Raw genomic sequence first — 25,176 nt, 5'->3', positions numbered from 1 at the left:
CATCTGATTGCACTGTCGGAGCTCGGAAGTCCTTTCGGAGCGTGTTATCTCACCCGGAGGTAACTCAGGTGGAGCACCAGCATGTCCTATACTTGGAAGCACTTGTTGCACGCTCAATCCGCGCCAGCACTGCAAGCCTGGCCAATGATCGGCTTGCCGAGGATTGACAAAGGGCCTTCTTCAATCCGCTCGGCATTCAGAAGAAAACCATCTTTCGGGTAATGCCGTTGACCCTTTTCACGATCGATGAACCTGCTATTGCCATTGTTAAGGAACAAGAAGCCGTAAGCATTAGGACTTTCGTTGTGGCGGTGTCCCGAGCGTGTGAACACCGGCATTTTGTATTCCACGCAAGCTTAACCATATCCCTGGACATGTCCCTTCAGCCTCGGCGGCCCAGACAACTGTATTCTGTCGCTTCCGCCACCCCTTCGGGAAGTGCTGCAATGCTGTCTCTTCCCATATCAGGGCATAGATGGCGCGATACGCATTGAGTCCGCGGGCTTACAGAACGCAGGATGGACACGAAGCAGATATCCCCAGGAGGAAGGGCGTTTCCTTGCGGTGAGCGGTAATTCGATCCCTCCATCACGCTGATTCTGGTTAACTAGTTAACTGATTATCGCATTGAATGTAGCCGGATCGCTGGCAGAATTAGTGGCGATTCCGGAACCGAGCCTTTTTAGGAAGCCTTTGCGATTTAGACCACCTGGATGGGCCCTGGCGAATACGAAGTACTTATTTGCGGTGTCTTATCTTCGGCCATGTCAACATCCCACGCATTCACAAGCCGACGGAATAAGGACACTGACACGTTCAAATCAATGCCCGATTGGGGGCTTCCTTCTTCTCTCATTCCACCGACCCAAAAAAAAATTGGGGGCAGCCCTGCCCTCCATCTCATGCTTACTCCTCTCGCTCACAGCATTTTGTCTTGCATTCGCAACCAATCAGCGGCAAGGGTGTGATCCGAAAGGTATGAGACGGTCTAGGGCGAGAAGTACGCCATGAGGCGGTAGAGTCATTCAAGAGCGGAGCGCAGCCATGTCGCTCCCTCTCCCCTAGGTACTGGGTCGACTTGTCGCGTATTTAAGGCGCGTTGCGGCGGCTACGTTACTACAGTTTCCCGCTCGCCCCGCCTGCCCGCCCACTGCTAGCACCCTCCCTTCCTGCAACATCATGCTTGCCTCTCCCTTTGTCCCGGTGTCCGCTCATATGTCGGTTGACATGCCATTTGTCGTACCAGTAATGGCCACACATACCGATTCGACGACGACAACAACAACACCTGACCCACATATCTTCCCGGAGATGGCTCCCGCCGTGGCTGGGCAGATTGCCGCTCCTATCCTCTACCTCCCTCCTCTCCTCTCCTCGCTGCCTTCCTGTCACCACAACGCGGCAGAGCCTTGCCATGGGGGCCACTTTCCCATGAAGCCACTTCACACCGAGGTGCGCTTGCCGGAAATCGACGCAGCTTCGTTATCGCTCCATCACGCGCTCCATCATTTCCGTCCCCTCGACCGGCAATATTCGTCCAAGGAGTATGCCGAGGCGTTCAACTGGGACGAGATCATGTTGCCAGAAGACGAGGAGCGCGAGTGGTACTGCGTGGCATTCAGAAGCAAACGCAAGCGTGGGAGCAACAGCGAGGCGCTCTATGTGGCCGATGCCAAAGCGCATGACGAGGCGATCCGGAACGGAGGGTTGATGTGAGTGCCGAGTCCAAATAAAGTCAAAAGCAACCCCTGACGAAATAATCGCGCAGCATGTATTGGTGGGTTTGCACTCCGCCCGGAGTTCCAGTTAGAATGACTCAAGACCGTCCTCGATTTATATAGGTATGGTGTCCCGGACGAGAGGACCGGCATGAACTTGGCCACGTGCATCTGGCAGTCACGCAAACACGCCGTTACGGGCGCCTCCAAACCGTCCCATGTGCATGCCATGAGACTGACGGCCGAGTCGGTAAGCAACTTTGATGGCCATGCTTTTCAGTTGATCATCACGCTGATCACGCGCCGTCAGTACGATGTGTACCGCCTTGAGCGATATGTTCTGAGAAAAGCGGCCGGAGAGCGGGCGGTGACCGTGGAAGAGTACCGCGGTGGTGAGGTCGGGTGGTGATTACGAGCATAAGGACATCAAGAACGAAGCCAAGCAGTCAGGGGCTATCCCAGAGCGGCGGAGCACGTTCGACGTGGAGACGGACGCTCGTAGTGCGGCCAGATAGAGATGAGCTGTACCTGAATACCCATAGAGACCGTTTGATCAAAATAGAAATGACAGCTCAGGAGCGCAGTCAAGGTGGAAGAGAAGCAAGGAGTTGAACAGAGCATCAAGGGTGGAAGGATTCGGCTGTTCGCGGTGGGAAGAGAGTGGATGACATAAGCATAATCACGAGGACGCGTCAGCCAATCAGCTTCCGGCTATCAGCAGTCTTTGTGAGCCGGGGGATACCCGCCCCTTTGAGCTAGTAGAGGTTTGATCGTCGCTCGTCGTCCGACCATAGCTGCTCACTGTCCTCGAAGAGCAGCGATGGCGAGCAGCAGCAAAGGGGTAGCAAAGGATACACCCTCTCACTCAAAACATCCCGGGCACGTTAAATGGGCCCCTGCACCTGCTTCCGATGAGCACAGGCCGTTGCTGGATGACGACATTGAGCGTGCGGATGAGGAAGACAACGGTCAGGACAACTCTAGCGGCTCAGTTTCTCGCTTGCATCGCACGTCGAAAATCGGTTTGTTGCTTGGCCACGGCAGACGACCCTCGTATTCGGGCATCAGCGAAGAAGGCAGACAGGCTCCCGGTTCCTGGAGATGGTGGCTGCACGTGTTCGCGTCCGCACTCGTAGCTCTCCTCGTCGTGGCAGTGATCATTGCAGCGATTAAGTCAGGAGAAGATGGTCCGTGCTTCCCTTCCTAACTGTGGGGAACCGTCGGCTCACCATCACGCGCCAGATCATCCAACCGGGCCTTATCCGGAACCGCCGCACCATACAACCGCAGCCACGGGTACGTTCTCAGTACCTCATGTTGAGCCGACGGGTACGTCGTCTCGTGACGCGTCTGTGCCCCTTTTACCGCTAACTTGGGCACCTAAATAGGCAAACCCCGCAATCCGGCGTACATGATCAAGGCGATCCATGGCGCCGTCGCGACAGAAAACGAGAAGTGCTCGGAGATGGGTGTAGACATCCTCAAGGCAATTGGCTGCGATTCTTCTGCTATATGACGCGCTTCTGAAACTGTACTCTATGATAGGCTGGGGGCTCGGCAGTGGACGCTGTAGTCACATCGGCGCTGTGTGGTGTGTTGGTTCTTTTGTGTATGCTACTGGTCGTGTGTTTGACATACATGCATTCTATTCTCGTAGTTGGCACCTTGAACTCGTTCTCATCAGGTATGCATCCTGGCACTGTGTCTTCCTTCTACGGATGTTGATGCGGCGTGACCTCCCAGGAATTGGAGGGTTAGTGACCATCACTCTCCTATTACGTGTATGTCTGAACGCGTGGTTATGCCCACAGTGGTGGATTCATGACCATTAGGCCTCCAGAGGGTGGGAAAGCGGTTTCCATCGACTTCCGTGAAATCGCACCTGCTGGCTCGAATGCAACGATGTTTGGCAAAGATCCGTCTACGTCCCTGTTTGGCGGTCTAGCCATCGGCGTGCCAGGTGAGCTTCGCGGACTCGAACTTGCCCACAATCAGTACGGCCGTCTCCTATGGAAGGACGTCGTTGAGCCTGTCGCGAAGCTTGCTGCCGGGTGGAGGGTACAGAAGGAGCTTGCACGACGTATCCCAGTGCGCCATTTTCCTTTTCCTTCGGGCTCTTGCCCGTAGATTAACCCCTTTGTTCCTAGTGGTTAGAGATGTTCGGCAGGAAGGACCAGATTGCTCAGGAGTGGAAGGACATCTTCGCGCCTAGGGGCGAATGGCTCACGGAAGGCGAGTGGATTGAGCGGAAGAACTTTTCGCGAACGTTGCAGACTATTGCAGAGCAGGGCGCTGATGCATTCTACACTGTGCGCCCCTGTGTTCTGTCTTTGGAGTTGTCGACTGATAATTTGTAGGGGGAGATTGCCGAGTCCATTGTCGCAAAGATCCGGGCCACGGGCGGTATTATGACAATGGAGGACCTTGCTTCATACGAGGTTATCATGTACGACTCTCTTGTCGGCACATACAGGGGCAACAAAGTGTATACGACGAATGCACCCACCAGCGGTCCCGTGCTCCTCCACGTTCTAAATATGTGCGAGAAGTTCGACTTTCCTGGTGAGGGTCTGACCGGCCTGAACGTCCATCGCATGGTTGAAGCGCTCAAGTGTGAGAACTTTCCGTCCTGCGCAGCCCGGACTTCCCTTCTCATCCCTATCAACAGTTGGATTCGCGGCAAGGACGGAAATCGGAGACCTAGCGTTCTTCCTGAATCGTACCGCGCGCGTGGCAGAGATCTCGACCAAGAAGTTCAGTACCGAGAAATGGGAAATGATCGATGAGGTTTGACTTCCCGCATTTCGCGGGAGTTCCTTCACTGACGGTTATCACAGAAGCGGACGCATACCGCTGACTATTGTTGGTCTGGACCAAGATCCCGTGTTGCATCTATTGATGAAGTCCCTAGATGGCCCTATCTTTGATATCCCGGCGGACCATGGAACTGTGGGCAATTCATCCGCTTTCATGAACGCCTCATTGATAGTCTTTCAGACGCACATGTCCATTGTTGACAAGGACGGCATGGCTGTTGCGCTCACCACAACAGTCAACCTGATCTTCGGATCTCAGGTCATGGACCCTGTCACTGGCGTGATATTGAATGACGAGGTAGGCATAAATTATGACATTACCGATTCGTTACTCAGCCCGCATCAAAACAGCTGGATGACTTCTCCCGCCCGGGTATACCTAACTATTTCGGCTTCCCCCCATCACCATGTGAGCGCCGCCATCATCTATCCATCTATCTTGCACCAATGGAGTCGCTGATGCGGTTTAGACAATTACCCGGCCGCCGGGAAGCGTCCAGTATCGTCCACGGCCCCAACGATCATGGAACGCCCTGACGGCTCATTCCTACTTGCCGTGGGTGGCTCAGGTGGGAGCCGCATCTTTGGTGGTATCGCTCAAGTGATCCTGGGCTCTGACTGGGGCCGGGATATTGGCCAGTCCGTCGAGTCCCCGCGAGTACACGACCAGCTCGCCCCAGCGGAGGTGTCTGTAGAGTCGACCTTCCCAACAGATCTCGTGGAGGCCCTGAGAGTCAGAGGCCATAATATCTCTCTGTTTGACATCAACGATGGACGTTGTGAGATCCAGGCTGTGATGGCTGGCGAGGATGGATACCTCTATGGTGCGTTATCATATCATCCATAAGCACTTCCATCTCATGGCTTCCGTAGCTGCAAGCGACTCGAGGAAGAACGGTATTGCAGCTGGCTACTAGAAGATACAAAATAGATCACAACTTCGCTGCGTAGACTCTGTATCCCATAGTGGTTGATTGGTCATTGTTGTACAGCAAGGCACGGCTGGTCAACAGTTTTACTATTTATCATTTGGACTACACGTGGATATAATTACAACCCAGATGTACACGGGCAGATGCGAGAAATAATATGTGCAAAGCACGTACCACACAACTAGATACACTTAGGATCCCGCACGCTGAGCGCTGGTCGACCCAGCAGAGACACTCTTCGTTGGGGACGTCCGTGGAGTGTCCGCTCTCTTGAGCTCCTCACTCATCCACTTCTCAGCATCGTTAACAAGCTTGACGACAGGCTCGAACTGCCTCCACATTTCGAGCACTTTATCCTCCGCAAACTGGTTATGCTTCAGCCGGGCCTTGTCAACCATGCCCTTGACGGATCTGTCGATTGCAGTTGAAAGCCGGGGCCAAAGAGTACGGTAGATGTTGTCGATGGACGGCGTAGTAGGCAAACTGTGTAGGGCGGCGTCGAGCTGTCCCATGGTTAGCAACTTCAACCCCTCCATGAGAACGGCGGATGTGAACGTACCGCATGATGCGCATCCTCCAAGTCGGCAATACGGTTGACCAAGCCCATGACCTTATCCGATAGCGCTTCAAGCCCACTGTTCCGTCCCACGTTCCCTTCTTCGAGCAGGCGATTCCTAGCCTGAAGACTCTCCACAGTCTCCCTCAACAACTTATCTCTCTCTTCCGCACTCAGGAGCTCCTTCTCCTTCTTCTCCATGCCAGCCAGGATCTTATCCACCCGCTCCTGCAGGCCCTTGACCCGCTTCTCCATCCCAGCCCTCGCTTCCCTCGCATTCCCCAGGTCTGTCTCCAGCTTGATAATACGTTCCGTGTACCCCTTCTCCAGCTTCTGGAGCTCACTGATCCTCTCTTCCTCACCCTTCTTCGTCAGGTCCTTCAACCGGTCTATCTCCTCCCTCAGCTCTCCCATGCCCCGGGCAGCGTCCTCCTGCTGCCTCACCAACTGCTGCACGACTTCTTTCTGCTTCTTGTCATCTTCTTCCCGCACCCTGGCCTCCTGCCGCCCCCGATTGAGCTCTTCGACGCCCAGTTGCAGGCCGTCGAAGAGCGCCGCCAAACCCTGGTCAACCGCAAGGGTGTGCGCCTCACTCACTCGTTGTGCGCCCAGGGCGGCCTCCTCAGCCTGAGCAAGGATAGTGGACATTTCCCCGGTCCCGAGGGTTGTGCCAGAGCCTCGAGTGACAGCACGCACCGTCTCCCTCAGGCGTAACGCTACCTTCTGGGCCTCGGTCATCCGCCGCCTAGCCTCGGTAGCAAGGATGATTTCCCTAAGACCGCGTCAGTCATATATTCATCCATATATTCCTGAAACACGATGAAAGCATTGAATTGGGGACGTACTCGGTAACCATTTTCCGCCTCTCCCTTTGCTCCATAGTCATGAGCCTTTCCCGAGTAGCAGGTTCAGGCAAGGGAGGCCCCATAAGCTGCATGATACTGGCCGTGGTAGGCATTTGCGTCCTCTCCGAGCCGTTCGGCCAACGAGAGGAGAGTGGGGAACGGGAGAGCTCAGGTCGCATCAGTCTAGGGTTGGTCGGCGGTTCTCGTCCAGTTACGGGCGTGGCGGTATCTGTCCCACTAATGCTCTCCGCCGCACGGGGCGGTGGGAAGACACCGGTCGTCACGTTCGTGGGGGTTGCGAGGGGAGATGCGCTCGTCATACTTTCGGCTTGCCTCAGCCTTGGGTCACGCGGCCAGCTGTGAATGGGTGAGGCGGTCGTCCCCGCCGTTGTAGCAATGGGTGTGGTTGTTGCCCCAGGTGTTTGAGAGGAGATAGGCATGTCGCTGTCGGCCAGGCGGAGAGCGTCGAGGTATGTACGTAGTTCGGGGTTGACAGCAGGGATATCGACATGCAGCCCCGCCCTCCCGTCTTGTGCAGACTCAGCCGCAGGGCCAGTGGGCGGAGTGCGCATACGCGGTCGCTTAGTAACGAGCCGCTCAAGCATGTCGGACTCGACCGAGCTCGCCCGCTGACGCTTGTTAGGGCTTATCTCCCCCGTCGAGGATCCGTCTGGTAGACCGTCGTCTGCTTGACCCCAGGAGCGCGGCGTCCCCGATGGTTGGCGGTCTCGTAGGGGCGAAGACGTCCTCCCCGAAGGTCGGCCACGCCCGCCTGGACGGTCCGGCGAGCGGTTTCTACCGCTTCTTCCTGCTCGGCTTGTCCAACCGCTGTCCCTGTCCCTCTCGCTATCCCTATCACGATCTCTATCCCTCTCCCTGTCGCGGTCCCTCTCCCCATCGTCCCGCCTCCTCCATGATCTCTGATCATCCTTCTCCAACTCGTACTTGCGCCCCAACGGCTTAGTAGCAGTGAACCACGCTGTGCTGTCGGGGTGTACGAATAGGCAGTCGGAACCGCGGTCGCATCCTCGACCTAGAGGTTGTCCAGATGAAGAGAAGTACTGTAATATGAGGAGTGAATAAATTGTATAATCCCAGGCCACTCAAAGGGGAATGACAGTGCTCACCTTGCATTGGATATTGTGCTTTATCTTCCGGTCACTTTCCCGGCCACTCATATTCACTTATTCAATATCGTTCAATTTTTCAACAGTTCTGGTATAAGATATTGCAATTCCAAACCAGTTGTTCAAATAGTACAAAATTGGTCGCAGCGCAGATGTAAGTGACTGGCGGACGACGATGGGCCGACAGAGCTTTGGCCTGCAGGGTACAATGCCGGTGCCAGCAACTGATTGACTAATTTGATCGATTTACGTTACCATGCGCTCCGGACAAACAATACTATTGTTCATTTCTCCGTATTGTAACCAACGACAGCGTAATTGACTCCTAACTCTACGGAAAGTCGGAAAGTCGAGTTTGTAATGAGGAAAGACCACAATGGGGGAGGAGTGCACTGGGTTACTTTTTCTATTACAATAATAATATACGAGTCTACAAGGTCTGAACAAAATATCCTTGCAAGATTAATCTAACATGCACCAAACCTGACATCGCACTCATCCCACATATCTGGAGCTCCTACCAGCCAAGCCGCACAGACAGTCAACACAAAAATGCAACCTCACGCCGACTCTGGCACATGAGGCAACAGCCTTACAGCCCTGCTCTTGCCACTCTTCGCCCCCACTCGAGGTAACATCCCAAACTCTCCCTGTCCTTCTGCCTGGCTACGCCGGCTGCGCGAGCTCCTCCTGCTCCTACCCTCCCCTTCCCCTGCAGCGGAGATAGAAGCGTCCGACCTTCCCCGCGTGACCCCGTCGTCGAAGTAGAAGTTACTAGGAGCAGGACCACCACTGCTCATACTACTTCTCGGGCTCAGGACCTCCTGATAGGGGGAGGAGACCGCATCGGACAGAGCGCGGAAATGCGAGTAATCCGTAAAGGAGGTCGAGACGATGCTTGACCGCTGCGGGAGGAGGAGGGAAGGGTTGACGAAATTCGGCATAGGCGGGACAGGCGGGGCCTGCAGAGGGTGGGAAGACCCTGCGCGAGCTGAACGGAACGTATCAGGCGTGCGTGCCCGTGGGCCCATAGGCCTGCTCGAGGCGGGCGCAGTCTGGGGACCGGAGAACTCCATAGGCGAGGGGAGGATCAAAGGTGAGAGCATCGTCAGCGGTGGGGCGCGGCGGGTTTTGGCCACGTCCTGGACTGTGATGTTTTCTGGTTCCATGTTCTGTGGAGAGAGGGAGAGGGAGGAAGGCCCGGGAGCTCTGCCTGGTGGACGGAGGGAGACTGGTGCGGGAGGCGACTCGCGTTCCGGGAGATGCTCGACACGCTTCTCCACGCTCTCAGAGCTTGCGATGCTTGCGTTACTACTCGAGGAACCTGGGTTGACGGACCAGCGCACCCCATCCTTGCTACTGACCGGCGCCCGGTCATCGGGATCGTACGTCCGCCCATTGACAGTCATCCTCAGGGCGCCGCTTTCCCTCGGGGTGAAGGCGAAGGGGAACGTGGATGAGCCGAAAGAGAACGGGCGGAGGGTGGGGAGGAAAGACCGGTGTGCGCGGGAGGGGAAGGGTAGGAAGGAGGTGTTTTCTCTTTGGGAGGCGAGCCGTCGGCGTTGGCGGAGGAAGAGGAGGAAGAGAAGCACAAGCAGGACGGTGATGGACAGCGCTATGGCAACTATCGTCCCTGCTGGGAGGTGGGATGTGGATGTGCCAGCGGTAGAAGAGGGGAAAGAGGAGAGCCTGTGCACTGTTAGTACTTGTGTTGGCTAGGAGGAAAAGAGCACTTACCCTCGTCCACCCTCAGTTTCCACCACCGTGAACTCCTGTACCTGTAACTCGCTCCCGTCCTCGGCGTTGCTCACCCACACGCTCCACTCCTCCGAGCCTCCCCCCGCACTCGCGCTGCCCGGCCCCAACCCACCCTGCCAGAATAGTACAGCGCTGGGCACGGTCCACTGCGAGTAGGCGGAGAACGTCCAGTTCTCTACTATCCCTGAGGTGCTGCTGTTCAGCGTAATGAAGTACCGTCCAGCTTTGGGAGAGAGGGTGCCAAGAACGGTGATGGCCGTTCCTGTGCAAATTTAGCAGCCAGCCTGCGGTGGCCAGGCACAGAGAACGCACCTTGAAACGTGAGCATGACGCTATCCCCGAGCCTGGTAGACTGGACAGTGCTGACGCTCACGTCCTGCCCCGTGCTCCCGGGAGCAGTGACGATCTCTTGCTGCCACTGGCCGGCGAGCAGCACCGAGGGGTCCGTTGTGGGCACGGAGATGTTCGTCGCTGTGGCTCTGCCCGATCGTCAGTGACTGGCAGGGCGATGCACGGTTGGCAAGAGGGAGCCGGCGACGGCACAGCCAGCCCCGACAAAACAAATGTTGCTCACCCCGTCCTGCCCGTGCCGCTTTGCACGACAGCGTACTGGAACCCCAATCCTCCAAGAGATGCGTTGGCCTGGAGCGCGAATGTATGCTGCCCTTCTGCCAGGTCGGTATACGATGCCAGGAGTGCGTTGTCCGCCGAGCCGACCGCTGCTGTCTCATCCAGGATTGTTGTGTACGATGCTGGGCCGAGCAGGAGTCCATAAATCCAAATGGCGTTTCCTGCGGCGAGCATCCGTCAGTGCACATCCACGGCCGCGCCGAGCAAGGACCCACCGTAAAAAGTAATATTGAAATCTGAGCTGCTGCCTCTCGTGGCATGCATGCTCGTCCCCAGGCCTTCCTGCCCTGGCCAGCTGGGGAAGCCAGAGGAGAGATAGAGGCTGTCCCAGCCTCCTGTGGGGTCGCCTTCTGCATATGGGTAGTATCCGACGAGGGGTGAGGTATCGGGTATAGTGGTGTTGTAGAGAGTTTCCATGCGAAAGGGGGGTATGGATAGGTGTTGATGGATGTGGGGGGGCAGGCACAGGAGCCCGCAGTTCGTGTAATGAGGGATAATAAAAAGAGGCAAGATGAGATGATGATCAAAGCGCAGAGAGAACCAGCTCCCTGTTGTCCAGCAATAGCACGCGCACTGCGTTATTGAAGAATTATGGTGTGGATGGCAGCAGCGTGGAGGGGAGAGCCGCAAGGACAGAACAGCGAGTGGACACCAGGTTGTTGTATCTGCCATCGTACAGTGGGCGGTGCAGACGGACACACGGACATGTCACAGAACGTGCAAGGGAATCAGGGCAACACCAGGCAAAGGCGGAGGATTGGCAGTATGTCAGCAACTGATTTTTCTCATGACCTCTGTTATTCCATGTGCTGGTGTTCGTCGTCCCCGTGTGGAATGCAACGCAGTGACAATTACTCTAACAGAAGAAACGTGTTTGAAGGGTCTTCTCGCAAGTCCGGTTGTCAAGTGAATTGTCATTCCGCACGGCCACGCCGTGTCGGGCGGTGAATGAGATAAATATTGCGAAGGTGACCAGGGACAGAAAGGTGCACAGAGGGCAGCGCGCAGTAACCGATTCTAAGCAGATTCTTGAGAACCAAGATAAACGGTTCCATGCCGAGATGCATGACAGATACCACATAGAAAGTTTGTACGAGTGAGCGAAGCATATATGGCAAGCATTCTTGTTGTAAGATGAGCGTCCTACTTAACTGTCTATTGGGCAATAGCCATCGAATGGGGGCCCGTGTTGGAAAAGGTAATCTTACTGCCATATTTGACAACTATTTACCGGCATCACGCACTGTTCACCTTATAATCGTACACATTTTCATCAATCCCGTACCCTACTTGAGAGCATAATGTAGTGTAAACTTTGGATCGGCAGAAATGGGAAGGTCGAATGTGAAGGAAAACAAAGGGTGCGGTGTATCGTATTGTAAAATCAGGTGAGAGTAAGAGGTAAGAAGAAATCTCTTTCTGCACATCTTCGGAACATGCGACAGTCAGGAGGGTATGGGTGTAGCGAAGAGAGAATAGCAACAGGGAGAAAGACTACCAATGAACGGATGAGAACAGATGGCACAGGCTGGATGAGCAACAACGGGAGGGGATCAACCCCCAATGATCAACAGGCAGGATCACAGAATAGACACTGAAAGAACGCAACGAATGGAGAACATAGAAAGGAGATGATGCTGACGTGAAAGACAGGTATCCATGATGCATATGGTAGCGCGCAAGCTTGGCAGGACAAACAGCAAGAGATGACGGCATGGGTCCAAAATATCAGTCGAGAAATATTCTTCTTTCGGTTTATCCCTCTTTATCTTACATATCAACATCCATTGAGTCTTCGACCGGTTCAGGCCCAGAGTAACCCAAAAGACTTGCTAGGAACGCGGGCTCTTCAGGCTCGATCGCTGAACCAACTACGCCGGATGCGAGCATCCCCTCCAAACGCTGAAACGCGATGCTAGCGCGGATTTGTTGGATGCTCGGTCGCAGCGTGCGATCGGAATGCATCATGCCGATGATTAGACTCGACAGTTCGAAGCTGGCTATGCCGGAAAGCTCCGTATCGGAGAAGTCGTCCGTTCGGAGCTTATGCCACGGTTCCCCCATATCAGGCACGACAATGTTGCAGATGCATTCCAGGGCGAGCACTCCAAGACTGAATATGTCCGCCGGCTTGCCATATACGCCGCGGAGGATCTCAGGAGCCATATACTCTCTGTCTCCTTCGCGCTCAAAGCCTCGTTCAAGGGCAGCGTTCGGCCGGGGCCAGCGGGTGGCGAGGCCAAAGTCGCCGATCTTGAGTACGCCACTGTCGGTGATGAAGATGTTGGCAGGCTTGAGGTCCAAGTGAAGGATCCCGGCCTGGTGAACGTGAAGAAGGCCTTTGGTGATCTGGTTCAGAATCTTCCACACGCGTGCTTCTCCTAGACCGTCTTCGGAAATGCGGCCAAACTCTTGCAAAAGGATACTGAGATCTCCAAGCCCACACAGCTCCGTCCGGATATACAGCGTATTCTGTTCTTCCCAGAAGTCGATCATCTGCACAATATGTGAGTGGGGGCCGCCAACAGAGGGCGTTGCGAGATATTGGAGGATGTTAGCCTCCTCAAGCTGGCGTTGTCGGTCCTTGGCACCTTCAAATGGGTTCTTCCTGCGTTTCACGCACCACACCTTGCCTTCTTCACCAGGAGCAGGATGGCGAGCCATCACACGGTATGTGAAACCGAAGCCGCCCCTTCCCAGCTGACCATCTTCAATGAAGTCGCGTTCGAACCGTCCGAGGGCACCGCCGTCAGACTTTACGAAAGGGAACGAGTGTCGGCCCTTGACGACGTTTTGTGTAGGTACCCGACTATCTACAGGAGACGCAGGCGTGCGCAATATGGCGGGATTCAGGGAGGCACGACCGCTGAATGATGGCTGGGCAGTCTTATGAGCAGCCGAATGCCTCGCAGCTCGCTCAATGAGAGGCGACGTCTCAGGTGGAGAAGGATATTCGTCTGACGCCGTCCGTTGCAGGCCGAGAGCGATGTTCACCGCAGGTGTGCGGGTCAGAGCTGGACTAGCACCCCACTGGATCCGGCCACCTGCACCACGTGTAGGGGTGACCATGTCCACGTCCTGGCTGTTGTCGTCGCTCGCTGTAGGCTCTCCATTGCTGCTCACGTCCGACCAAGCGCTTGCGTTACTACTTGTGCGTTTGAGCTTGTCTCGTCTTGGGTGACCCAGGGGACTATCTGTCGTGTGACGCTCAGATGGAAGCGATTTGCGCGGCCAACTAGAGACGGGCTCCCGGTGCGTCTGTGCCCTTGTGTGCCGCTGTGCACGGATGGAGGGGGAGGTTTCGAGCGAGTCTTCAGGCGCGAAGGACGGCAGGTTATTCGGGAGGCTCGGACGAGGCACCTTATGAGATCGTGACCGGGGAGCTTGAGGTGCTGTGCCAGGGGTGTCCTTTGCAATGACGTCCTTAAGCCGAACCAAGAAAGCAGATGACTGAGTAGGGTTCAGAGCCGACGAAAAGTGTACGTTGGGCCTTTTGATTGGAGTCGGTGGCATTATCGGATGCGCAGGAGTTGGCGGAACAGGGGGCGGGGGAAGGTTGAGCGCTTGCGCGATGTGTGAGGGCCACGGGGGATGTGGTGTTAGACTGGGTGTAACCAGATAATCGTCCCCGGTCGACGATGCGAGATTTTCCTCCGGTGGGAGGCGACTTACCACCGGCGATGGAACTTGAAGATAAGCATCCGAACCACGGCCAGGGCCTTTGTATTTCTTCGCGATGGTTGTCGGTTGAAACACGGCTTGCAGGGGGAGTACCTTGTTGAAATAATTTGATGACGGGTCCATCTGCTTCTCGTGGGAATGTCCCAACACGGGCTCTAGGTCGTCCGGTGTAGGAGGGGGCAACGAGGAGGTCGAAGCAGACAAAGATAGCAACGAACTGTTGGAAAACGACTCTGGTACAGCCGAAGTTGTTGGTGATGGTGGCATCGGCGTATCATCATCATCCACGTCCTCTTCACTGTGGCCCGGAAATGGTGATTGTTCTGGATCCAGGAAGGGCGAGTCATCGTGGACCAACCCCGGAGAGGGGTCAGGAGGCACTGTGATGTTGAAGATGTTTCCGACTGATCGCGGCCTAGGAGACATGTTGTCATTTCGGAGTTGTCCGTGTGCGTGTCCATGACTGTGCCCGTGCGCTGATTGTCTGTTGCCTACGCCAGGCAGCAACATAGCACTGACAGGTCTCCGACCCACGCTACTCTTCCTCCTGACTCGCGAAGAGTGCTCTATTTTAGCAGACTGCAATGAAAACGACTCTTTTACGTCGTTCATAGAGGAAGACTGTGCGAAGGGTTGAGACGTTGAGCGCATATATGCCCCATCCTCAGTCGAACGTACGTTGCGGTTCAGCGTCGGCCTAGGCATGCCTTTCCTCTCTGTTGCGACCTCAGATACCTGAAGAACGGGAATCTTCGATCTCATGTTGCCCGCGACGCTGTGAGAGCGGAAAGGTTGTGGTGTTGAGGGAAAGAGGTTCCTCGCGTCCGGGTCATGCGATGGAGTCTTGAGCCCCATCGGAGCTGGTGCAGGGAGCGAGCGAAAGAGAGGCGGGCGCGAGTCTGGAATTGGTGTCGAACTGGTAACGGCCTTGGGTGAGGGAGAGTTGTTAGGAGACGTCAGGATTCTCGGGAGTTTTGGTGTGAGTTGGAGGCGAATGGGAGAGATCGTCAGTCGCGATCGAGACCGACGGGAGGACGGGGTGTTATTGTTATTGGCGGACGGTAGGCACGCAGAAATAGCCTCGAAGAAGAGCGGTGGAGAAGAAGGTGCCGTACACACGTCCATGTTATGTTTTGAAGTTATATGCGTCGTGTGTTGGGTTTGCGAAGGCGGGAGAAAAACGTAGTTGATGCTTGGGTGATTGTTGGTATGTACTTGAAAGTTGTTGGGGTCGTTAAATGAGTCGCAATTAAGGCGATGAGAGAGTTGAAAAAGTCGAGCTGGAGAAGTCGTTAACGAAAATTGCGAATGGTGAGAGGTATAGTGGTCGTTGAAGAGCAAGGGGAGGAGGCGACTGGGGGTGATATGGGCGAGCCCTGTGAGAGCCTGTGACACCGCAACCCCGAGGAGGTCAACGCGTGGGGGGGTTGATGCAAATTACGGGTTTTGCTCCCGTCTTGTCCTTGGAGCAAACGCGCTCCACAAGGTAAACACCTGACTACCACGTGATCATCGGGATCGCCGTTCCGTGCACATTCATCCCAGGGCACAGTCACGACAACGAGAGCCACAACGGCAACAACCGCGTTTGCAACGCGTTACAATTACCCGGATATCGTCTGCAGATTTTGCCTTGAGGACGAAAATCATGCCTTGTATGTTGAGCGAAAAACGAACGTATTCAACACCACGTGTACTGCACCACTACCACCGCACTTTCTGCGGCGCGCAGATCTACGTGCTCCGGCCTCAAACGTCAGACTCTGAGAGATTCGAAGCAGTGTTTATCCGACATCAATGATTCAACCATCTCAGTGTCACGTCAGCTTGATCATGTCCAAGTCATACGCATACGCAGCATGCACCGACACATCTCTTTGCTAGAGCGGTGCAACTCGTCTCTGCGTATGTGGTTCATTCTCTGGCTAGTCATCTGCGCGATTCCTTCATGATTGTGCTCCGACAAAGATCAAACTGCAGGTGACGGCAGGCTAACGTGCCATCTCCGATCCCCAACGCCGCTGAAGTTGCGCACGTGTGGGACGGTGGCCGGATTATCTTGATTTCGGCTCCGAACTCCCCGCTTAGGGTCCCGCCTTCGCGTCTGAAATTTTGGTTTTTGACATCACTCAATCCGCAAAAATCCCAACATCACCATGGTTAGCTTTCAGTAAGTGCAGGTGCTGTGGATACATATAGAATGATTTATTAGAGCATCTGGTTTGTTTAGATGCGATGCGTGCGGAGACACGGTCAAGAAACCGAAGCTTGATCAACACTCCTACAAGTGTCATTCCTCTGTGACATGTATAGACTGCTCGAAAACGTTTGCCGGTCCGGTAGAGTGGAAGTAAGTCCTGTCACTCGATATACCATATTCTTTCTGACCAGAAGTTCAATAATAGGAGTCACACATCTTGCATCTCCGAAGCGGAGAAGTACCAAAAGGGTCTATACAAAGGACCAAAACAAGGAGACCGCCAACAAGGGCAGCAGTACTCCAATGGTCGTGGTCAACATCAGCAGCGAGGTCGTGGGAGGGGAGGATTTGGACAGGGGATGGGCATGGGAAGGCGGATGACAGGAACAGGTGCGAATGGCACACCATTGGGGACGCCGTCTAGGATGTCGCCTATTTCCCAGCCGACTGCAGCTCCCGAGGAGAAGGAACAGCCGGCTGTGGCACCAGCTGTGGAGGTCGTGAAGGAGGTTGAAGAGAATGGGAAAACGAAGAAAGAGAAAAAGGCGAAGGCGAAGAAAGAAAAGGCGGTAGAGTCGGAGCCAGGTACGGAAGAGGTGGCCGAGGCACCAAAGACAGATGCTGTTGCAACAAATGGCACTGAAAGTACGTCCCTAGCACTTGTCCTATCATCGCCAATACTAACATGACCATAGTATCCACGGCGAAACCTAAGAAAGAGAAGTCCAAGAAGAAAGATGCAACAGCTGATGTTCCTGTTCCGGTACCGGCCAATGGTACTGCTGTGGAGAAGACGGAGAGCACAGAGAAAAAAAAAGCGACTAAGAAACGCAAAGAGCGGTCGGACGAATCTCCGGCACCGGCAGAAGAGGGCGTCCAGAAGAAGCAGAAGAAGAACGAGGGCGAAGCTGCCGGGGTCCCTGATGCCCCTAAGCCAGCGGAGGCTGAGAAAAAGGAGAAGAAAAAGGCGAAGAAACATGCAGCTGAGGAAACTGCTGATGTTGGTGCCCCGGCGAAGGAGACTGGGGAGAAGAAGCAAAAGAAGAAACACCCAGATGAGGTCGTTGCTGAGGCCATTACTGCCTCTAAGGAAGTCAATGGGGAGAAGAAGAAGAAAGAGAAGAAGAGCAGGGTCATAGCGGAAGCACCAACCGAGACCGCCCAGACGTCCGCACCTGCTGAGGAGAAGAAGAAGAAAGAGAAGAAAACCAAGGTCGTAGCAGACGCAGCAGCCGAGACCGTCCAGGGTCAACCTGCTGAGAAGAAAAAGCGGAAACATGAGGAGGGCGATGGTGAGGTCGAGGGCAAGAAGAAGAAAAAGAAGACCAAGGTCGACACAGCTTCGTAGAGTCTCCTGTTCAGCACTCTTGGATTTTTCTACATGACACATTCCATTTGTATCTAGGTATCACGGTCATCCATCGTCACATACTCCTACATCATAATCGCTGGTTTCCCAGCGCTCTCATGAGTCATATATATACCCTTCATGTCTTGTCCAAGGTGTCATTAGTCTAAGGCATTTGAAGGCAGGTCAGAACGCGGTGGTCGAATCGACTTCGATGGTGGGAACGATGCTCGCGATGAATTTGAGGAAGACAACGAGGTAGAAGTCGACTCTCATGCCTTCAGCGTCTTCCGAAGCAGGAGTTTCGCTCCCAGTGCTGGGTGATTCCGTGCCCGATCCACCTGTGACCCTGCGCACCATCCCGCCTAACCAACGTCTGCCACTCTTGCCGTCCTTATCAGGCTTAGCATTAGAGATGCCGAGCCGTTTCTGCTCCTCCGCAATGATACCAGCGTTCATTCGCTCGATGACTTTCTTCATCACATTGGCGTGTTTACACGGATGGACAGAGGCGGCGGTGAGAGTGGTACTATGTGGGAAAGGCTCGATGGTGACCGTCTTGAATGCATGATCGGCGGAGACATCTTGGAATACATGAGATGGGGTGAGGGGGTTTCCAGACTACCCTTGATAAGCTACGACTGGCCAAGCGAGGTTCAATCATGCTCACCTCATCATAACCGAGCAGCCAGATTCTTGGGGTTTGATAGTACTTGTCATATGTGATCATGACATCGTACGTTCGAACCTGGAGCAAATTGTCCTTTGCGACTTCAATCGGCCTGAGCGGAAGTCAGCGACAGTGTTATAGAGTGCTCGGGACATCAACATACTGTGCCTCTTCCGTAACAGCAGCCTTCTCTGGCGCAGCAGCGGCCACATCCTCTGCCTCCTCGAGCCCTTCATCCTCCATATCCGGGATATCATCGATGTCAGGGATCTCCTCTGGTATTGGCTGAGCGTCAATAGCATGGCGCTCGTCCATTGTCATCTTATTTAGCCCCGCTGTGATGGCAGATGCGGTATGAGACGGCCCATCAAGGTCCGGAATGTCACTGATTTCAGCAACCCCATCACCTTCTCCTGCTCGGCCGGCATGAGTCTGCACCCATTCATCTTCCTTATCGCCGCCATCGGTAAATGAGAGCATCTTCTCAGCATCCTCTTGTTCATCGGTATATGCGAGTGTAGTAGCTCGTCGAAGACATGGGACTGATATTTGTTTGTCAGAGAGGAGACCAAATAGGAGAAACGATGACGCCTCACCGTTTCGAGTCATCAGGAACTGCTTATCCTTGGGCAAGAAGTCTCGTACTCGGGTTCCGTCACCTTTTTCCCTGTGTTCCTATTCAGCGTATGAAACAACCATTGACATAGCTTCCGCGTACCATGTCCACACGGGAAACTTATAGGTGAGAAAGTCACCTGCGGCGACGAATTCCTCTGCCGAGAGGTTAAGGGAATACGACTCTATGGTATGTGGAGGTCACCAACCTGGAGTGATCCGCCCGTGCTCCTTGAATTTACTTTCTCGTAGGACCTAGGCAGATGACCGTCAAATCTGCTTGACAACAAGTTGTAGGGCTGCCTACTGGACTGAGGTAATCTCGGACTGCCCAGAACTGAGTCTGTAAATGCCCCTGTCAGCTCCGCCTTGACACTCTTAGCATGGCCAATGCGTACTTGTACTGCGTGCATGTTAGAAGTCTATTGCTCTTCTTGCTGTTGTGCAGCGAGGTTGATGGAGACGTGAACGTAAGGATACAAGGGACGACGCGCTCACCCTAGTCACCCACCGTGTGTGATGGTGACGACGCTGAACCCCGTGTTGCGGGAGCGAAATGGCGGCGCAAATGCTGACTGCGTGGTAACCGCGCCCCTTTTTGTGCAACCATCAACGACGCTTTTGTTCTGCTTTCCTTCATTAGCTTCAAAACTGTGATGGCAATATTGGGTGACACTAGGAACGTTTCTTCCCCTAAGTCTCCATGGCAAGGTTGACCCCGAATCTCCTACTGCGCATATATGTGGTTGGACCAAACGCCAATGTTATTGGCAAATCGACTATAATGCGCGCTACGATTGCGGTTCTAGACGCGTTCCCGACGCGTCCTTCAGATGGCCTCCTCCTCTTCTGGCCTGAATCGACCTCTGTCCTTCCTTTCACTATACTGGTATGCTCTACAAGCGATTTTGGTATACAACAGATCCTTCTCCTTGGTGTCGAGACTCAAGAATACACACCGTCAACGAGTGCGGCGGGCCCGTGCGGGCGTTGCGAATGCTGAGAATGCTGGGAATGAGGAGAGGCCGTTCTTGCTGCATCGGACAACGTCCGGCGTTCAAGCATCATTGCGTCTCGATCGGCATCTACTCGAGTGTTACGATTGGGTGTTATTTGCGAGCTGGCTGGAGAATCGGCACGAGTGGATGCTGGCCCAGAGTCTGGCGTCAAACGACGATCGACAGGGAATCTCCATTCGGAACTCCTAGGCTCACTATCAGGTGTGCCGGCCCGTTCAGGGGTACCAGCCAACATGGGTGACGCCTCCCGCTCTGGCGTTCCGGGCCGCGAGAAGGCAATCCGCTGTTCAGGCGTGAGCCATCTCCGGAGAGGAGCACCCCATTGTGGGCTTCCTCCTCGTTCTGGGGTGCTGCCACGTTCTGGGGTGCCTCTCCTTGATGAGAGCGATCTGGAGGAGTATGCAGGAGAGTATCGGTCCGGCGTCATACCGCGATCCGGTGTCAAACCGGGCACATTCTCGAGCATTAGGGATGGGTCAGGTCGACGGTCGGTATTAGCCTATACGATACCGTGAGATCACTGACCGATCATTGTAGATACACCATACCTCGACAGTGCCCATGAAGAAGGCAAGGTACAGCGCAAAGAGCTCACCCCAGCTCTCGTCTTCGAACAACACATCTTTGCGTGCTTCATATACGGCGACGTAGACTTCATGAAATATCGCATATTTGATGTCTGCTCGTCTCATGTGCCAATCATTGATATGATCGTCTGTCTGGCATGAGCGATCGGATCACGTAATCCGGGAAACTTTGTTACCCTCCGAGTTAGCGCACAACATCGCGCAGAATTCTTGTAGGACGTCTTCATGTAGTGCATCCTGTTTATCATTGACCTCGTCGTCTTGGTCAGGATTGAACCATCGTTCTGGACGATTGTTCTCTTCTGCTCTGCGAGCATCGGCGAGATACTGAGCTACTTCATCCATTGGCTAGGTAAACATTCTTATTGTCAGTTGAGTCATCAGCTAGCGCATCAACTGCATACCTCCATGCCAGAATGGGAAGAAGCGTCCTCACGAATATTGTCAGTTAGGAATGAGGAGCGAGAACCGCCCGGTGAGGACATGGGCGATATATCGGACATTGCGTAAGTGGTCGTTGGAGTCGTGAGGATGGCAGTTGCCGTGAGAATGCAAAGAGCTAGAGATACAGGGCGAGTTAATCGGGATAGAGCAGCTTCAGCTATACAATCCCTCTCATTGCGCTTCTATCGAAAGCAGAATCGATAATGGCTGTGAAGGTTGTCCCTGCAAAACCAGCATTGAGAAAAAGAAGAATGGCGTGTCACACGTTGCGTCCCGGATGGCCGGCCGCAACATCGTATTATGTAATAGGGGTCTCTCATGTAGGCACAGCCACTCACCAGGATTCCATACCAAAGCACCGGTGGCGCGGACACACACCCTTCCAAAATCGACCTTCTTCTTGAACTTATCCCTTACATCCGCACACGCGTCCTTATACTCCTCCCAACTCGTTCCATCAATAATATCATCAATATACAACAATGTCCTCCAGGCAGAACTCCTTCGGTGTGGTAAGCGGCTTGTTCCCCCCACGACATATCGAGCAGCTTGATTGTTTAGGTGACCCTAGTCCCCTCCAGCGCAAGTGAACGCACCCGTCAGATTCTTACCATGATCGAGGATTATCTCCGCAACGCAGGTGAGCGCTCTTTTCACGTTGAGGAGAACCTCCGGGCTCCTCTGATCACGTTGTCCGCTTGTACTCAGATGATGCTGTTTGCCATCAGTTCCGAGCCATGACTGAATCGGAGCGTATTCGCGCGCTTATCGCCGTCAATGCAGAAGCAGCAAAGATCGAAGGAATGGTCGATAGCCGAGCCAAAGGTGACAAGCAGGCTTCGGTCGAGAAGATGTTCGGTATCTTCAGGACCTTCCTCCCTCAATGGATCAAGGTAAGCGACAAGTCTTTCGAGCTTCAACTATATGCATTGATTCGTAGTGATTCGTGGCTTTTGCATAGAAAGGTGCCTCCAAGCCCGCCGTTCCATATCAAAGCATGCCACGCGGGAGCCCCATGGCTGCCCAGCCAAAGCGTCGAGTTGACTCTACTGATATGCGTCAGTCCCTGCTTCGTGCGCAAATGAGCAGGGCTGGTGGTAATTACGGACCTGTTCCGCAGACCGTCCGCGCCACCGGCAGCGCATAATCGAAACGGAAGATCCCGGGTGCTCCGACCGCACACCCCTGAAGTCTGGTTCCCTCGCTACAATCGGCCTCTGTATTCTGTCACGACTTCTGCTATGGTTTTCTATGCGACACGGAAGAACCCAATGGTCCATCCGCGAACTCGAGTATTTCTTTCGAGAGTGTCAAGACTTATGTTTCAGTATTTTTTATCTTCTCCACGAATGAAATGCGGTCGATATAAGTGTGCCTTGCTTCCTTCTTTCTGAGAGATCATTTATTTGTGGTCCGGCATCTCCTCGTTGCTCGTCTACAGATCCGCGAGGCTTCCAACCGGTTCATGGTCTATTTTGCGGCTATCCTCGAGCGACCCTATGGCGATATAAGGACCTGGCTTCTGATCGCTTCTAACGAGCCCTTCGCTGCAGGAGAAGTCAATCACATCCTGCTATAAGACATTCTCCACATGACGGATTTCAAAGTGCCCAATGAACAAGAAACCCAACGTGATCCCTGATCAAACATCTACCCCACAATTAAGGAAATGTACAACGTGGTGGCCACGAGTTCCGGAACCGAACAGCGTCCAGCCAGTGTTGGCAGTCGAGCTTTCATGTTCTTCCGGTCAAAAGAACGCATCGAGCATAATACTGTTAACTAACTTACCGTTCTATTAGGTTCTGAACACTGAAATACTTATGGACGTTCGTATTGCCCTCGGTAAGGCGAAGCCGTTGACCACGAACGACCCGTGAACTCTGCCTCGAATTTGAAGGAGGGCGCATATCAGACCCTGAAGATCAGTAAGGCGATAACAGCCCGTGGAGATGGACTCGTGTCGGCTCCAAAGCATCGGACACGCATAGATCCTTGTGAAAGCACCGCAGGTGAATGTGGCAGCAATTACCGGTTATTCAACGAAGGTAACAGTTAGCGGCATTAATTTGTATATGACTCAAAAAAGCAACCGACTCCTTTAGTTTGGCCGGCAAGGACGACCGGTCATAATTCCCGGGCTGCACCTGGGGTCCCCGCCGCCCCTTTTCAGGTGCAGCCTATGACGTGACATATGGGACAAAAATCCGACCAGTAGCAGAATCATTCAACATTCATCCGCAAATCATTCGACAATCATTTGTCACTCAAGAATCACTCCAGTCATTCCCCAATCACTCGACAATCACTCCGATCATTCTTCAATCATTTGATAATCACTTGCAAGTCATTCACAATCCCAAAATCACTCGATAATCATTTGATAATCACTCCTTCCTCCAGCATGCCCCAATCATTTGCACTACCTACTGATGAATGATCCTCATTCACGGATCATTCATAAATCACTTGGCTGTCACTCGAAAACATTTGACAATCATTCCCTTACCTTAGCCTCTCATATTGTATCCTTTCATCTCATGAGAATAGGAAACACCATATATCTCACAAAATCTGGTCACTCTATTTATTCTGGGCAATATCTGGTGTCAGCAGTCCTCCTCCCACACTTTGGGCCTGGCCCAGGGCATCATCAATCCTTGATTATCTGCCATTGCCGGCACTGTCCACAGTCCTGGAATCCGCAGATCTTGCAGAACCCATGTCATTAAGCCTCAAACATGGCAACAACCATGCTTCTGTTTACTCAACTGAATTGAGCTCAATATCATCAGATGCAGTGGCATGGAAAAAACACCTCAGCCTCCTGCCCTCTCTCTTCACCTTCCTGCCCTTGTATGGTGTTGTCCTCTCCCCTCCTCCTTCCACAATAACCCTCAGGCAAGACAACTGCTTACTTTACAGAGAGACACTCTCAGATCCAATTCCTCATTGGTGTGCACAATCCCAATCCTGCTAAGGCATTACTGATCCACTTAGGTGCCACCTATACCCACCTCCCCTTCCAGCCCCCAACCTTCTCAAACAGTGAGCCTGCTAGGCCCAATCATCCCATCCCCATCTCTCAACCCAAGGACTTTGCAGGGGCAGTCCCTGCATGCACCAATCATTCCATCCCCACCTTCTACAACAGACCTTAGTCCTGGCCTGTCCCTGGTCACTACATGCACTACAGGGATGCAGCCCAATCATTCCATCCCCACCTTCAGCACTAAGGGCTTCTCCATTGCCTGCCACAAGTGCTTTGCCCTGATTCCTTTCACACAGTGCTCTGGCCATGGCAAGCGTGCCTCCACTGTCTTGTCCCCAATGTGATGATTGCATGTGTTTTCTCAGCCAAGTGTGTTGTGCCCTCCTCTGCCCTTGTCCACTTATCTCATAATCCAAAGGAGGTACCAGAGCCGACTATCCTTCATCCCTCAACATGATGCTTCTGTAATTGTTCTCTGAACAAACACAATCGACCGGCACCTCTTCAGTTCCATGCTCCCCACATGGAATGCACCATGTTCTTTTTGGTAAGTGAGCAACCAACACTACCGCCATCCTCTGAATCACCTCACAGGCAGCTCAAACCTGGACACATACTACACTCTGCTCAAATGAACTACCTGGAGGAGGTGTTTGTGTGATGTCATATTTGCAGCACCTCCCCTGCCCTGATGAGGGCACCCAGCTCATTGCTTGGTCAAGAGACATGACTAAGACTTTATGACATGGAAGTAGCTGGTATACCTTGGCATGTGCTGGAACCTGCTGGAAGGATTGGATGGTCAGGTGACCTGCTGTGCATGGCTGTGCATGACCTCATATGACCTGATCACCTGACTAGGCTGACTAAGCAAGATGTTCTAGCAGGTTCCACCACAGAGGTATAAATATAAGGCCTACTCTGCCTGGGGACTGTCTCTTCAGACTTGGTCTCTTAGGATCATCCACAGGTACCTATACTGTAGATAGGTCTTAGTCATCAGGTCTACTCCACTTCCTTGTTGCCTGCTTAGACTCTTGGCACTCTTAGGTGAGCAGACTTAATCAGCCTGTGTTGCCCTAACACCACCTCAGAATTGAGGTTGGGAGCAATGGAAACCAAGAATGGTGTTGGTAAGGACCCTGAAGTGAATTTGGATGGCATTGCCCCTGATTACAGCATATGGGATCATACAGACAGGACACTGTCTTACAAAAAGCATGGGCACATAGAACATA

At 53.7% G+C, this 25,176-nt stretch overlaps 8 protein-coding genes across 8 annotated transcripts; 5 read left to right on the top strand and 3 right to left on the bottom strand.

The window, feature by feature from the left end:
- Positions 1–943: 943 nt before the first annotated feature.
- On the top strand, positions 944–2,263 carry DACRYDRAFT_20965 (uncharacterized protein). Its single transcript, XM_040772169.1, has 4 exons — positions 944–1,712; positions 1,769–1,773; positions 1,838–1,968; positions 2,029–2,263. Exons 1-4 carry the CDS (start codon positions 1,249–1,251, stop codon positions 2,125–2,127), a joined length of 699 nt encoding a protein of 232 aa, XP_040631327.1. The 5' UTR covers positions 944–1,248; the 3' UTR covers positions 2,128–2,263.
- Positions 2,264–2,538: 275 nt separating this feature from the next.
- On the top strand, positions 2,539–3,234 carry DACRYDRAFT_105493 (uncharacterized protein; the record flags this gene model as incomplete). The annotated part of the gene is made up of 3 exons (XM_040768096.1): positions 2,539–2,905; positions 2,961–3,047; positions 3,107–3,234. The coding sequence occupies 3 exons, from the start codon at positions 2,539–2,541 to the stop codon at positions 3,232–3,234; spliced, it is 582 nt and encodes a 193-aa protein (XP_040631326.1).
- Positions 3,235–3,275: 41 nt separating this feature from the next.
- On the top strand, positions 3,276–7,853 carry DACRYDRAFT_20964 (gamma-glutamyltranspeptidase). Its single transcript, XM_040772168.1, has 15 exons — positions 3,276–3,309; positions 3,376–3,402; positions 3,462–3,471; positions 3,530–3,806; positions 3,866–4,027; positions 4,076–4,331; positions 4,387–4,505; positions 4,556–4,580; positions 4,630–4,667; positions 4,716–4,832; positions 4,886–4,943; positions 5,005–5,358; positions 5,408–5,969; positions 6,026–6,794; positions 6,868–7,853. Exons 4-13 carry the CDS (start codon positions 3,540–3,542, stop codon positions 5,449–5,451), a joined length of 1,440 nt encoding a protein of 479 aa, XP_040631325.1. The 5' UTR covers positions 3,276–3,309; positions 3,376–3,402; positions 3,462–3,471; positions 3,530–3,539; the 3' UTR covers positions 5,452–5,969; positions 6,026–6,794; positions 6,868–7,853.
- A 3,912-nt stretch (positions 7,854–11,765) lies between these two features.
- On the bottom strand, positions 11,766–13,634 carry DACRYDRAFT_20963 (kinase-like protein). The gene has a single exon (XM_040772167.1). The coding sequence runs from the start codon at positions 13,044–13,046 to the stop codon at positions 12,153–12,155; it is 894 nt and encodes a 297-aa protein (XP_040631324.1). The 5' UTR covers positions 13,047–13,634; the 3' UTR covers positions 11,766–12,152.
- A 2,654-nt stretch (positions 13,635–16,288) lies between these two features.
- DACRYDRAFT_48498 (uncharacterized protein) lies at positions 16,289–16,952 on the top strand (the record flags this gene model as incomplete). The annotated part of the gene is made up of 2 exons (XM_040774840.1): positions 16,289–16,413; positions 16,469–16,952. Coding segments are annotated over 2 exons (609 nt in total), but the record flags the coding sequence as incomplete, so codon positions are not given.
- Positions 16,953–17,701: 749 nt separating this feature from the next.
- On the bottom strand, positions 17,702–19,370 carry DACRYDRAFT_76878 (uncharacterized protein). The gene is made up of 8 exons (XM_040776232.1): positions 19,295–19,370; positions 19,204–19,239; positions 19,106–19,151; positions 19,000–19,054; positions 18,878–18,948; positions 18,445–18,823; positions 18,282–18,393; positions 17,702–18,232 (listed from the first exon to the last, which is right to left on the bottom strand). Exons 1-8 carry the CDS (start codon positions 19,307–19,309, stop codon positions 17,798–17,800), a joined length of 1,149 nt encoding a protein of 382 aa, XP_040631322.1. The 5' UTR covers positions 19,310–19,370; the 3' UTR covers positions 17,702–17,797.
- Positions 19,371–19,841: 471 nt separating this feature from the next.
- On the bottom strand, positions 19,842–21,005 carry DACRYDRAFT_114755 (uncharacterized protein; the record flags this gene model as incomplete). Its single annotated transcript, XM_040769870.1, has 4 exons — positions 19,842–20,414; positions 20,464–20,630; positions 20,679–20,850; positions 20,907–21,005. The coding sequence occupies 4 exons, from the start codon at positions 21,003–21,005 to the stop codon at positions 19,842–19,844; spliced, it is 1,011 nt and encodes a 336-aa protein (XP_040631321.1).
- Positions 21,006–21,428: 423 nt separating this feature from the next.
- Positions 21,429–22,093, top strand: DACRYDRAFT_105486 (uncharacterized protein; the record flags this gene model as incomplete). Its single annotated transcript, XM_040768095.1, has 4 exons — positions 21,429–21,458; positions 21,508–21,586; positions 21,655–21,839; positions 21,908–22,093. 4 exons carry the CDS (start codon positions 21,429–21,431, stop codon positions 22,091–22,093), a joined length of 480 nt encoding a protein of 159 aa, XP_040631320.1.
- Between the last annotated feature and the right edge of the window lie 3,083 nt (positions 22,094–25,176).

Source organism: Dacryopinax primogenitus, assembly GCF_000292625.1.
Source record: "Dacryopinax primogenitus strain DJM-731 SS1 chromosome Unknown DACRYscaffold_4, whole genome shotgun sequence".
NCBI classification, from domain to species: Eukaryota; Fungi; Basidiomycota; class Dacrymycetes; order Dacrymycetales; family Dacrymycetaceae; genus Dacryopinax; species Dacryopinax primogenitus.
Note: the sequence above shows the minus strand (reverse complement) of the source record. Positions and strands in the feature narration are given on the sequence as shown.

Excerpts from the sequence above, each read along its gene's own strand:
- DACRYDRAFT_20963 (XM_040772167.1), bottom strand. The coding sequence starts at position 13,046 with ATGGCTCGCCATCCTGCTCCTGGTGAAGAAGGCAAGGTGTGGTGCGTG.
- DACRYDRAFT_20964 (XM_040772168.1), top strand. The coding sequence starts at position 3,540 with ATGACCATTAGGCCTCCAGAGGGTGGGAAAGCGGTTTCCATCGACTTC. Across the intron at positions 3,807-3,865 it reads AGCTTGCACGACGTATCCCA|TGGTTAGAGATGTTCGGCAG; the intron begins GTGCGCCATTTT and ends CTTTGTTCCTAG. Across the intron at positions 4,581-4,629 it reads GACGCATACCGCTGACTATT|ATGGCCCTATCTTTGATATC; the intron begins GTTGGTCTGGAC and ends TGAAGTCCCTAG.
- DACRYDRAFT_20965 (XM_040772169.1), top strand. The coding sequence starts at position 1,249 with ATGGCCACACATACCGATTCGACGACGACAACAACAACACCTGACCCA. Across the intron at positions 1,969-2,028 it reads TGAGACTGACGGCCGAGTCG|TACGATGTGTACCGCCTTGA; the intron begins GTAAGCAACTTT and ends ACGCGCCGTCAG.
- DACRYDRAFT_76878 (XM_040776232.1), bottom strand. Across the intron at positions 19,055-19,105 it reads GCACGGGCGGATCACTCCAG|AGGAATTCGTCGCCGCAGGT; the intron begins GTTGGTGACCTC and ends ACCTCTCGGCAG. Across the intron at positions 18,824-18,877 it reads GTTCCTGATGACTCGAAACG|TCCCATGTCTTCGACGAGCT; the intron begins GTGAGGCGTCAT and ends AACAAATATCAG.